Genomic DNA, 14176 nt, shown 5'->3' on the forward strand with positions numbered 1-14176 from the left:
CAGACTGCAGAAGGAGCTCTGTGCTGTTACCGCCGAGGCTGCCGGAGCTGTTTCTCTCAGCTCTCACTCCAGGCTTTACGAAATGTACACCAGACGTGAATTGTTTCCCGATTTACTGAAGCGGTTCTGGTGAAAAGGAGTGGTCAGGGACGGAGATCGTTCTGCACTTTTAGGTTCGACGTCGCCTGCAACGCAGCAACATCGCCACAGAGCCTCACAGTGCGGTTGATTTCCGAAGTTTGTGTCCCGCGGGCGGATGATTCGCATCTGATTGCTCAACTATCTGGAGAGGACTGCAGACGGGCAAACGCTGCATTGTGGCAACCGAAGACGCTGATTCCTGCCCGAGGATTGCACAATCCGCTCTCCCCCCAAAATGTCATCTCATGTGAAAGTCAAGAAGGACAAAGAGATTATTGCCGAGTATGAGACACAAGTGAAAGGTTGGTCAACGTGCAGGCCTGGTCGTATTGTTGTTCTGCGTGTCAGCGCGCTATTGCGTAACTTTACCACACGCTTTATATGGCTTACAGTGTGCAGTGCTTTGGGGCGGGACAGATATAGATGACAGCCATTTTTTTTTTTTTTTACATATCTCTTTTTGAAAATGTCTCATAAATTCATGTCATTTACTGTCTTTTGGTTTAAGGGTAATATTTGAATCCGGAGATAGATTGAACTGGTTTCTCTGTGCTGAGGATGTTTGCTGCTCATTGACATGCCAAGCCCTACATGTGTGGCCATGTAGCTTACATGGATGATGTGTGTCAAAGTGCAGCTGGTATTTTTCTGTGAGACTGTTCTGATGCTGCACAACCAACAAGGGAATGCATCAATCCACCTTGTACTGTCTTTCCAGTGGACTGGAGGTCATGCACCTCAGGTACTCGTACAGAATATTCGGAGACATCGGGGTTCATTTTACAACTTCTTCCTGGACACGAAGGTTGAAATATACTTTATATGATAACCTGGCATATGTCATTTTAAAAGACAATACGAGCAATGAGTATTCCAGGACAATGTTAATAGTATAAGAAGGGAAAGGGAATGCTTGAAAAGATCACACAGCAAACAGTTCAGAAAGGCCATAAATAATGTATGCTGTCTGTATGAATTATGAACCATGAAAGGAATTTACTGTGTGCCGCTAAATATGTGACTAGATGAACCACCCAGAGAGCGAGAAGAGAGTCAGGAAGAGTGCCACTGTATTGGAACAGACAGTGCAGGATGTGTCTAAGTGGGTTGTCCTCTCAGCCTTTTAGAGACGACTTCAGGCGGTGTGGACTTTAACACTTCGTGCATCACCCTCTCACAGTTGTGGTTATGCTAAGTGTTATGTACCAGGTTTTATTCACAGACACAAACAGGCTTTCTTCTAAAATAAGTTGACATTTTAAACCTGGATGCTATACATACTAGTGTGTTATTGACTCTATTGTCTGTAGTGAAGCAAATCGTTTGTATAAAACAGGCTATTATACAGTAGGCTGCATAGTCCCAGGGTAAAATAACAGCTTCTGCTCATACTGAGGTTCAAAATCACCCAACAGCTAAAGCAGTACTCTGAAACACTCAAACACCAGAGTGGACTTCGGCATAGAAAACACCAATTGAAACATCCACTGTGAACTCGCGGTGTACGTTTGGGCCCAATAGCTCACTCTATAGGTTGGTGCCATTTCAAGGTGTCCGCCATTGGAGTCCACATTCCAGCTGCGGTCCGTAGCAGAGTTGGCATAGTTCGTATTGACAGCATGCCATGTAGCTCATTTGCTGCATCTGCATTTCAGATTGAAGTGTAACTAAAGGAATATCTTAACTTTAGTTCGGCCTCTTTGCTCTCTTGCAGACAGTTGAATGGCAGAGCAAATGTATCTATGTATGTAGCACATGATATAGACTCATTTCAGTTTTCTACATGTTTTTAAACCAAATAAAGTTGGATGAGAAGATCAACTCCACTCTCATACTTGTGCACTAAATATAAAGCTACAGTTACTGCAGTTAGCTTTGCATAGCAAAATACTGAAAGCAAGGCCAAACAGCTCGTATTATCAAGAGTTCAGTACACTTGTTGTTTTTCACACATCGTTCTTTGTACAGACTAAACAAACAATGTCTAATGTGTTGATTGGTGAGTTGTAGAGGTGCTTGTATGCAGATTCATTTGTTATCTTTGGACAGAGCCAGGCTAGCTGCAGCCAGTCTTTATGCTAAGCTAAGCTAACTGGCTGCTGACTGTAACTTCATATTGGACATCCAGACATGACATCTTATTTCAGAGAGGGGAGCCTATTCTACATGATATCATATCATATTTTTTGCTGCTACAATTATTATTTTCTTAATCGTGTGCATTCCTGCATGTATGAACTGCACTGATTTAATTAAATTCAAATGAAGATTTTCTTATTCATTTTATATCCAAATACACAACAATAATACAAAAATAAAACAAAACACTATCTTGAAACAGCTCATATTTATTTTAAATGACTTTACTGTCTCAGTCCAGGAGAAAAAAACAGTTTGAATGTATTTCAAATCCACGAAAGCATGTAGAAATTGGTGTCACGGTGATGCCACTGAAGGCGATATTGTGTAGATGAAGTCAATAGAGTATCGGTGCAAACATATATAAGTTTTATCAAAGTCCAACTCTTCCTTTACAGACTTGATGAGACTTTACTGCTGTTGAAGACTTTAAAGAGCAGAAATGGGCAAACATTGTCAGCATTTGTCTGGAATGAAGAGTATGATTTGCATTTTGTAGACAGAGGTGTGGTTTATGTTCTCCCGTCTTCTCTTTTGTCTGTTTATTTGTTTGTCTCTCTCTCTCTCTCTCTCTCTGGTCTCTACACCAGTGTTGTGGCTGTGAGAGAGCCATCACAGTCTCTCGTCTCAGTTTCAGGAAAAGCTTTTAAGCTGACATCTTAAGCTCATTTTCAAACGGGGCTGAGATCAGTTTGGAGCTGTGGGGGCTTCACTCTGACACTGACACTGGCCTCCAATACTGCTGAGTTGCTGACTGCACAGCAGTTCAATCAGGCACACAAACCTAATGCACTTTGCGGTATTTTTCAACTTGCCACATTTTCAGTAAACAGCGGTGTCACATTTAAACAGTGGTGTGTTGTGAGCCCAAAGCGTTACAGGTCTGGGCCTGTGTTGGTGATACATCGTGATTGTCACATGCTTTGTATCACAACGTTCATCATTAATGTCATTATTTAATCGTTACCAGAATCTGAAATTGTGTTTCTTGTTCGTGACCAAAACATGATTGTGACTCCTGAATCGCACCGAATGCAGGTTTGGTTTTACAGAGGTAATATGTTTCCTTCTAAGGAGTGTAGTTGATCAGCCTTAAGATATCTCTCAGCGTCCCGCTGATCCAGAAAAACAAAACGCAAGGAAATGAGAGATACTCTTCATCATTCATCGTACTGTACTTCTAGCTCGAGGCCACATTCTCTTTAATGCCATTTGATCTGTTTGGATCCGAGCCGTTTAAGTATCGTGCAGAAATTGCTCTAATGGGGTCATATTTAAACCGTTTATTGTAAGATGTGCTCTTGCTAAGGGAACATGTAGAAATGCGGAAGTTATGCAACATTGACTTTACATGGATATATGTCCCTCAAACATTCTGAAAAAGAAGTGAAACAGGGAAGCCTGTGATACTTTTGTTGCTTGTCCGATTGCGAGATTTGGTTGTACTGACTCGGTGACAGTCACTCCTACTGCCACCATATTCACTGCAGAGATGCATTCCACAAGGAGCATGTAGACACAGCCCTCTGTGTGGATTCATCACAATGAAAGAATGCCTCGACTGATACTGTCGTGAAACGTCAGGGTTGCGACAGTGAAACTATATCTTTTGTCTCCATGTCTTGGTACCACTGTCGCTGTGATGACAGGTACATACCAAGAGTTGAGCGACCATAAGATTAAAAGAGAGAGACGCTTTAAATTCTGCTCACTACATCCTGGATTTTCCTGTCCTGTGGCTGCACAAGGAGCGATGCATTTCCTTGTTAGAGATAATTGTATGGCGAGCGAGAGACTCGAGCAAATAGGCAGTAAAGGCGTACCATAGCCATTACTGCATTCTGTGAACACAGCCTTAATTTGTACCAAATTATGTCAACGTGTCAGTCTGGGTTAGGCCACATGTGACTAGCCACGCATGGCTAACTGCAGACACCGCCGCAGAGACTGCTGCTGGCCGTTGCCATAGCTGTGCTAGGCTAATTTGAGCTACCGTGGTGACGAGGACTCCTCACTCTGTGATATTTGGTGCTCTCTGTTGCAGTGCAGGGGCCTTACTGGCAACCCCGCAAGGCAACAGTGACCAATAATCCCCCCCCCCCCCCCCCATTTAGTTACATCAGAGATCCAGGCATGCAGCCTCTGCAGTCATGCAGTGTTTGAAGTTGGTGCTCGGATGTGGTTTGTCGTTTTGAATGTGCACGCACGGTAATAGAGGAGCTCAATGCATCATAACAGCTGAGCTCAGCCAGGTACTTTCCTTTTCAACCTTCAGACATGACTAAATAATGGGGGTGATGCGAGCGATGTTTCAGTTGAGGGACATTCTGTCCAGTATTTGGGTGTCTTGAGTTTGGTTTTATGTATTCAAAATACTTTAACACGACTGTGTTTAAATTATCCCAATGCTCAATCACTACCAGATTACGCATCTTGAGAAGTTCCTTTCATTTGCTTCAGTGTTGCCCTCAGGACTCTGGTAAATAATGTATGTTCCTAAAAAATGCTTGTTAAAGTCACCAGAACATAACAGGATGTTAACCATATGGGTTAGGAGAAAAACAAACATGACAAATGGGTAAAGACCTGTTAGTGAAATTTCAAAGAGCCTTTGGGGGTGGGACATCTTAGTCCTTTTGGCTGCACTGTTCCCAGGCAGATCACCTGGCGGAGCACACGACTCTGTATTCCATCTAAAGACATCTGTACCATTGTGTCATCAATGAAAAGATGGCGAAGAGGCTGCGTTTAGATTTTTGAGGCTTGGTTCTCTTCATATTATTCACTTGAACTCCTCGCCAGCTTCCTCGTAATTATGCATTACTCTGCAAAGGCTTGAATCATTCATCGAATGAAGCGCAGTATCGCACAGTCCCTAGTAACAGTTTAGCTTCTAAAAATAACGCTCTCAGGAGAGCGAATGCAAATATGAGTTTATTTGATGCATCACTGATAAAACTATGCAGTTAAATCAATTTAGATTTGCTCATTGACGGCTCGTTCTTTTACTCTGCCACCGTATGATGAGGAGAGATTAAAATCACACACAGGCCAGGACCACATTGTGTTGTCCAGCGGTCTATTTTAGCACAGGAGTACATTGCAGTGACATTTATTTCTATTTTAAACTTGGTCGCTGCCTCGTTCATCAGCACAGGCTGTGTATTGAGTATTTCAAAGCGGAGAAAGTTGCCCTCGTCTTTGGCCGTTATGCTAAACAGACTGACTGCTGCGACTGTCGGAACGGGGAACTGGCCGGCTCTCATTGAGATGCCTCCAGAGGCGTAACCAGGCAACAGGGCAACTATGGGGACCAGGAGGGGTACGTCTCCAAACAGCAAGGGACTACATATTTACTCTGTCTTTCTCCCCCTCGCTCTTTCAGTCACATTTTTTGCTCACACACTTGCACACGATGGGGGGGAGAGGGAGACATGTTTGAAATCCTTTTATTGTACAAACAGAAACCGCGTTTAAAAAGTGAACAAGGGGACTGTTCTTCTGCTGGGCAATCTTCTTCCATTGATTTCTACAGAGATTCTTTCAGTGTGCAGCAATCATGTGCATGGTTGAAACAGTCTGTCATAATGGAATCTTCAGCCATCTCAATGTTGCTTAACTGCTTCTTACTGTCTGGAAGAGAGGGACGCTTTGTTCCCCCCCCCCTGCGTGTGTGTTTGTGTGTATAATCCACAGTTGTGAGCTCAAAATTATACTGTGACGATTTTAACAGGAATTTAAAAAATAATGAGGCCTAGAAGCAGGTGTGGACCTGTACAGGTATGACTGGAGTCAGCCGCGTGAACGTATCCTCATCAATATCCTGATAGTGATCACTCAGCTCCCGGCTCTGTTATGATTCATGGTTCGTCTGCAGCAACACATTCAGCAGCCACTTAGCCACTGGAATCATCAGAGCCTTGCAATAAACAGTATATGCATGAAATAAAATGTTATTTGTATTCCTTTTTGGTATTAATGTAAAACCGTAAAAGACATGTTATTACTTCAGTGGATGTTTTTATCACCTGGAATCCCAGAGGTCACAGCCAGCTTTACCAGGACAAGCTGCCCAGTAGGCAGTCAGTGGATATTTATTCCCTTCATTTTAAAAACCTAGATGAATTAACTCTATTCTAAATACACACGCATTTATTCAAGGTAATTCATGAAGCCTACCTTACTTGAACTTGAACAACACAAATGCAAACAGGATATACTGTATTTGACCAAAGTGAAATATTCTTCAAACAATAAAACTATTCTATTTGTAAATGCCATATCAGCCACATTTTCATAATTTAGACCAAAACATAATTCTTCCACATTCTTCTCATAGTGAGCAGTGAGTTTTCAAACCTCATAAGCAGAAAACCACAGCGATCTTATAATCGAAAGAATGCCCGCAATTAGTTTTTTCAAGACAAACTTCTCCAAAGGCTCTCTCTGCACAACGCATTTTGAGAAGCTGACCTATTTTATCATGTCTGCTGCAATCATCAGACATGCATCTCATATGCATGTGCTACCCCAGCATTTAGACACCCCCACACTCCCTCCCACTACACGCACATGCACTCGCTCATAAACACACAGCGGATAAATGCACTTTGACATCCTTTTTTATCCAATTATGATGACTTTGTTTTTTTTATTGGTGCTTATGCTTGACTGTGTCGTTACATCTTTGTATTTACTTCATCCACTGCTAAAGGACTGTGGGTTAAAAGGGTTAAATGCTGACCTGCAGCACTGATTGGCAGTCAGAAGTGAGACCCAGCACGTAAGCCCACTCTCCCAGAGAGGCTGTATTTATTCTGAAGGTGGTCTCTCCCTTTGTTGACATTCAGAGATCCGTAACCAGCTGGTGGAGCAGTTCCGTTGTCTGGAGCAGCAGTCTGAGTCCCGGCTGCAGCTGCTGCAGGACCTGCAGGACTTCTTCCGTCGCAAGGCCGAGCTCCAGCTCGAGTACTCCAGAGGCCTGGACAAACTGGCCGAGCGCTACGCTGCTAAGATCCGTACTTCAAGAGAGCACCATCACTTCAAGTGAGTCCTAAGCACTGGAACGTCCGCATCGAACGGGTTTGACCGATAAACAACTGTTACATATTTCATACTGATCACTGGCACGGCACAGAGAGATGGGAAAACAATAAAAGAGAAAGCCAGAGGAGAACAAAGAGGAGAGGAGGGATAAAACGCGAGAAGTGACCTGAAATGAAACCAGGGCCAAGGAAGCCTGTGGCCTAAGGCTGCTGTGTTCCTCCCAACTAGGTCAGACCCCCCCCCCCCCTCTCACACTACACTTCACACGAGACAGCTACCCAAATACTCATCTTTTCTCACTGGACGCAAAAAAAACAAATTAGAGCTTTAGTGAGGAGTCAACAGCAGCAGTGTAGGTTGTTTTACTTGTTTTAAATGTTTGTGAAACAAACATACCCGACAGCATGTTGAGGAATTGCTGCTACGACGCTCGGCCCAGCCTGCAGCTCGCTGTGACTTTCACGTGATATATACGCTGTATATGCTGCCCGTGGCCATGTGGTTCATTTGAATCAGTGGTCATGAATAAGGGGAAACAAAATGAAGTCACAGTACATTCAATGAAAATGTTTAGCCTTGGAAATGGACCAACTAAGGCTGCTAAATGTAGTTGAAACTTCCTGAAAAAGCAAATATTTGGACACTAAGATAATATGTCAAATTTACATCTCTGTGAATCTGTTGGTCTCTAATACCCGATGCAGTAGTATTGAATTAACAGTGCAGGTAATCGATTTTACCTTGTAATAATCGTGCTCTATAGTAAACATGGTATAATTGATACTTAAGCAGCTGCACACCGGTTCATGTGACCTGGCTGTGTCAGTCATGCGTAACAAACACGTTGGTTTATTCAGGTCTGTCCGTTCCTCTTTCAGTCTCTCCGACCAATTGGACATAAAGAGTAATCGTGGCGAAGAGCTCCCGTCACTGCGACGTTGATAAATGGAGCATTCCCTCAAAGGGAGACCCCTGGAAGAGACTCTCATTGCATGACTTCTCTCTCCACCCTGCTGTCCCAGATTCTCCCCCGTCACATTAAATGGTCATCATTATATCTGTCAAAGGCCAGATTCACGCTCACAGACTACAATGGACAATTCATAATCCCACGCGGTCTTCTGGCTCTGCAATCTCTCGTTTCATTTTCCTTTTGTTTTTTAACGGCAGAACCTCAGTGCCCTTCTTTCTTATCAAGGATCCGTTCAGATTTTCATTCCTGATGTCCGATCTAATAAAACGGCTGGCAGGAGATTGTCAAGGAACATTTTTAAAACCGCCTTTAATAGAACCTCTGCATCAAAAATAGGATTATGAGAACATAATTTATACTCATTGTTGTAAACAGAACTCGAGAGTCAACACTATGTATTAGAATCTAACAGTCATTACAGAGAATATAGATTACAAATGTTGCATTCAGACCTGGTACGAATAACAGATGAATGTGGTTTTAACTTCTGAAAAAGAATATAAATGAATTTATTTTACTGGTATTTAGGCCAGTTTCAGATTACATTTCAGTGTTGTTTTGGATACATGGAGCGAGCTACAATGTGGCCTTCTGTAATCGTGTGGAAAGTTGCACAGCTGAAGATCAGAGTGAACTTCACCAAGATAGGAAAACAGTCTTTATTCACTTCAAAAAGAAAATAAAAGCATGAATAAACCTCTCCAATGATAGAGTGATCGAAGTGTTAAAGCAGTCAACAGAAAAACAAGTCAGGACTACTCTTTCAATATGAGTTAAAAATAGCTGCTGCGTTTCTGACTCAAACTACAGTCGAAGATGTTTGGTTTTTCAGCAATGATTTTCAGAGAGTGTAACATTTACGTGAATCATTTATTAGCCGTTGCTGTCGCAGCATTTGATACTGTAGCATCTCATTTTTGAGAGGATTCATATTCTTAATGGTACGTGATTTTTCGGCCACATAAAGTTGCATGTTACCATATTCATAGAAACAAATGCAGTGATGGTGTATTATTTGACCAGCAGAATAATTAGGGACCCAGAATATAACTTTGCGGTTCTCCGCGCCTGAAAATAGAAATGGAGAATGCACAATTACTTGGATCAACAGAAAGTCGTCTGACATAAATATGCCAAATAAGCCTTTTTGGAGCCACAAAAGGTTCCTTCAATTCAGTTGTGAAAGGTGCTATGACCAGCCATGTGAAAAGCTGAATAAACATACTAAATATATACTGAGTAGGAAAAAGAAAGAATGAATTGCTCTTGATTATTATTATTCATTCAAGAATTCATTGGTCATGTTTGTGATGGTCAGGATGTTGATGCTGGTGGAGCTTGGTCAGTGTGTGCGTTGGTTTCTTGCCAAAATAAGAAGTTGGCAGCTTTAAGCAAGTTGTATTTTCAAATCACAAGTAACGTAACGTAATGGTGTTCAGGATGACAGAATGTTCGTTTTTTTTTATTTTGTTGAATCAACTTCTCACATAAAGAGATTACCGCGGCAGAGACATTAAGTTGGATTTGGTTTGGATCCCAGCATCGGTCAACTATCGGCCGAGAGCAAAAGGTTTTTACGCACGGCTTTTAAGCAGGCAAAGTGTACAAAAAGTATGATGCAGCATTTTTATATCCCAGGCACAGTTGTTGGAGGTCAGAAAAACAGTTAAAAGCTCTCTAAAGACAAAAGAAGAAGGAAAACTCTTCGGTGTGAGGATAATTGAACTCACATGCTCCCTCGAGCAATGAGCCGAGTGCAGTCAGCATGCCTTCCTGTGTGTGTGTGTGTGTGTGTGTGTGTGTGTGTGTGTGTGTGTGTGTGTGTACACACACAGCTTTCTCCTTTATTGCTGACGCCTTACTACATGTGTAGTGACCCCTTGATCTCTAATCAAGTACCAATGGATCAAATGTAAGAGCTGTGCGGTCTGTTAGACAGTCTTCATCATATTTTATGCTCCACAGAGTTAAACTAATCGTGCAACAATTGGCATGTTTTCTTTGTGTTTGAGATGTCAACCACATTTTTTCTGACCTCTGGGCAACATAGTGTGTGGTCTTGATATTGCAGTTGTTTTAGTCGGGCATTTTATAGGCATTGGTTACTGAAATGGACCAATGTTTTCATCTTGGTGAAGTCTTTCCTTCCCTGTTTCAGAAAGGACCAGAATCTGCTCTCCACTGTTAACTGCTGGTATTTGGTCTTGGACCAGACCAGGCGGGAGAGCAGAGACCACGCCACTCTCAGCGACATCTACAACAACAACGTCATTGTCCGTCTGGCACACGTGGGCGAGGATGTCATCAGACTCTTCAAAAAGGTCAGAATCTGAATGAAATGAATGAGGGCATGTAACCCTGACCGGTACTAGCGCACACAGTCACAGAACTTATCTGCTAAAATCGCATCACTAATGCCCACAGCTGGGAACCTGACGCCACACCAACAAAAATATGTAAAGAAATATTTACATATGTTGAAATGTATCAGTAAGTACAGCGTATTTCATGCTGTGTGTGGTTGTCGTACAGCATAGTCCCTCTGAGGGCTAATCTAAGGCAATTCTGACTAATGACCCGCTTTGCTGTGTCATTGTCTCTTTTCATGAATAATCATTTTTAATCAGTACTTCAATTACAGTACAGTGTTCGAATGCAAGGTTCGAAACCAGCTACTTTACATCCTGGTTTCAAATCATGGCCATTCGGTTGTCTATTCCCACCCAACACTAGGGGTGTAAAGCACTATCACCACAATACGATATTATATTGATTCTTTGGACAAAGATACAAGTTTTCACTTTGCATCGATGATATTGGATTGTTGATCATTGAATCTATGTATCGTTTGACCCCCTAACCCATCACTGAGGTTTTTCCTACCTTAACGTTGCACCAGGCACTTCAGCCTCGTATCATGTGTCTACAGTAAAGCGTAACACAGTTGGCATTGGCAAGATATTTTCTTTCTCTTTCTAACCTCCCCCATTCATCCTGTGTAGCGTCACTCTCAATATCATGCTCAGTTGGCTCCCTATTTAGATCACTAACCTTTTGTTGATGCTCTTTGCAACTCATCACTCTTGTCGCCCACACTCCCACTCATTCCATTTCACACCAAATTTCCATTAACTTAAAACTCATTCAGTAACCTGCAGAGGGAAAGAGAATTAGATGAAACTTGCAGCTTTTATTTAAAATGAATGTGTCATAGAATGCATTTTTCTAACACTCTTGTTCTGGGTTTTACTTTCACACAAAGGCATATGTACAGTGTGTAACGCATGGTACGTGTGAAAGTAGCAGAGTGCCTGTGATTCAGGGGCGGGGATGAACTATCTGCCTTGGGGATCCTAGATCAGTATCGTTTGACAGCGGCAGGAGTCTACAGTAATTTATGCCCTCTCGGGCCTCCGCACTGTCACGATCGGAGCCTTTATGAGACTGGGATGGCTTGCGGCCAGCATAAAGAGGAGGACCAATAGCTATCTGCAGGAAAACTGTTTCTTTCTCCAAGAAGTTCAGTCAAATTGTGACAAAGTTCTCCGAAACAATAATCCTGTTATGCTGTAGCATCCCGGTTCAGCTGCCATGCAGTCTCACCGCTGACGAATTACACATGTGGGAAATGCAATGAATAAACTCTGCTGTTTGCTAATTCAAAGTTATACTGAATGTGCTGGAATTTAATTCTTGTCACATGTGAAAATGCAAAGTTGCTGTTTTGACAAATGGTCCCTGAGAGGCGGCAAAAAAACGGGATTGATTGGGCTCAGCGTCTCATCGTATCCCCTCGACGGGGATACCTGAGTCGTTCTCCGCTGGCCTCATTCCTCCTCTTGGGCTGGAAGCCCTGTTTTGGGACATTGGCCAATTCATCATAGGCTCTTATCCCCTGTAACTGAGCTGAAACTGTGACACAACTCCATGGGAAATGTTCTGCAGCTACTGCACTGTTCTATTTTTGTCTGTCTGTGCACTTTGGGCATTCTATTAGATCTTTTCTGGTGCAGAGTAATGACAGCATTTCAACGCCTGCTGACATCCCTCACACACAAAATACAACTGGCTCACAGTGCTTTAGTTTTTCACTTGCAGGAAGGTAATTCTGTTCGATAACCTAGTTCTTGGTCTTGGATGTTTGAATACCTGCCTTCGTTTGTTCTTAAAATTAAACTGTCGCCTGTTTTTCTCTTTTACAGAGCAAAGACATCGGTGTGCAGATGCATGAGGAGTTGGTGAAAGTCACCAATGAGCTCTACACCGTGAGTAGAACAGTTGTCATTGCCCTTTCATGCTTAACCTTTCTTTGCCGACAGCAACCTGCCTGTTTTGCCTTTCCCCTCTGTTAGCCTGTCATCGGGCCAGAGCTTCTTTCAGACCTGTAACCTGCGAAACAGCTGGCCTGACACTGCACAAGGCCGATATGCCTTATCAGCAATGCAGCCTCTTAACAGGTCATTTCGTCCATCTCCTGAGGTCGTGAGAGGAGAACATTTGCATTCTTCCTCCCTCTGTGAATTTCTACATCAGTTGAAGGGGAGAACGTTCTTGCCCCTGGCAGTGCTTCGAGCAGACTCAGCAGTCTGTGCTGCAGAAGTGCACTGTGCTCACAGCCAACACACGAGCTGCTGTTTCAGTTTCAGCTAATGTTGCACGTAATCACACACAGATGTTTGCCTGTTGTCACGCTGTCTGTTGTTATATGTTGTACGTACCGTACATACAACAGACAGCCCGTGTAGAAACGGTGTACACGCATGGAATCAAACACACAGAAATGGTCAAGATGGACAACAGCTGTGTTCAGTGCTGATGCCTCCTCAGAGAAGAGCATGAACTGATGTAGTGATATCATCTGCTGTATGTGGGACAGAGTGCAACAAACGCACCAGAGTGCCTCCTTCTGGGTCTTATTCGTTCGTGATATAATGATCGTTAGTTACTGTTACTGAGTCACATCAAGTACTTCAATGGTCTTGCGTGGTTCTCGTTTTCAGATGTATTGTAGTTTGATTCTACTGTTATTCAGACTAGCTGGGGTCGTAAATTGTATAGAATTTAATTCGGTACAGGTAAAAAAGACCGTACGCTTATTTTAAGATGCTCTGGAGTCGACTCTCTCTGCCTAATTCATTGTTTTATTTTTAAAACTCCACCTTTGGCTACTTGCTGCACAGCTACTTATCTGCATTACATCCACATTACAACAAACACAAACCATGATAATATACATAATGTTATTGGAAGCTGTTTAATTGCAATTTCAGTGATTATTGACGAGTAGTCCCACTCACTTTAAAAGGATGTTTGGTACAAGTGAATATGCTCCGACTCGCTAATACTAATATTCTTACATGTAACATTATACAGCACTCTACTGCTTTGCTGATATTGATTTTTCCTCTCTCTGGTTCATGCATTATTAAATGTCTGTCTGCAGCTACTGAGCACAGCACAGGAAACTGCAGTAGTCTGTTAAGATTTGGGCTCGGTAAAGTTATACAGCTGAGATGAACTTGTGTAATTTGTATTATCAGTTTTGAGTTAAATGCTAAATCAGCTATTCGCTGGCTTCATTTTGTTCAGCCTCTGCTGGACTCCGCTATTGATCTGCTGCTGGATTGTTGTGGAAATCAAGTAGTTTCTTGTTTCACGGGTAGCAGGGAAGGTTGCTCTCCGTCACTTGGTAACCTCCTTCATCCCCTGCTGATCAATCTCGCTGTCCTTTGCACGTCCGCTTCACTCACGGTTGCTAGGGAACCAGAACTTGAGAGTGAGCGATGGAGGACCAGATGTTGTTTAATTGTGCTGTTTATTCAGGGTTTCTAGTCCAACATTTATATTTGTGATCTCTTTGATACTGCTGTTAAAACA

At 42.6% G+C, this 14176-nt stretch overlaps 1 protein-coding gene across 2 annotated transcripts in view; it reads left to right on the forward strand.

Annotated features, from left to right (window-relative positions):
- Positions 1-6: 6 nt before the first annotated feature.
- Positions 7-14176, forward strand: part of LOC306775202 (SLIT-ROBO Rho GTPase-activating protein 3-like) — a 31585-nt gene continuing 17415 nt past the window's right edge. For both annotated transcript variants that reach the window (XM_079265509.1, XM_079265508.1), the window contains exons 1-4: positions 7-443; positions 7131-7326; positions 10458-10620; positions 12502-12564. In XM_079265509.1, coding sequence (XP_079121635.1) covers positions 377-443; positions 7131-7326; positions 10458-10620; positions 12502-12564 — 489 coding nt within the window. In that variant the 5' untranslated portion in view covers positions 7-376. The remainder of the gene's footprint in view (positions 444-7130; positions 7327-10457; positions 10621-12501; positions 12565-14176) is intronic.

Source organism: Melanostigma gelatinosum (assembly GCF_949748355.1).
Source record: "Melanostigma gelatinosum genome assembly, chromosome: 3".
In the NCBI taxonomy this organism is placed as follows: Eukaryota; Metazoa; Chordata; class Actinopteri; order Perciformes; family Zoarcidae; genus Melanostigma; species Melanostigma gelatinosum.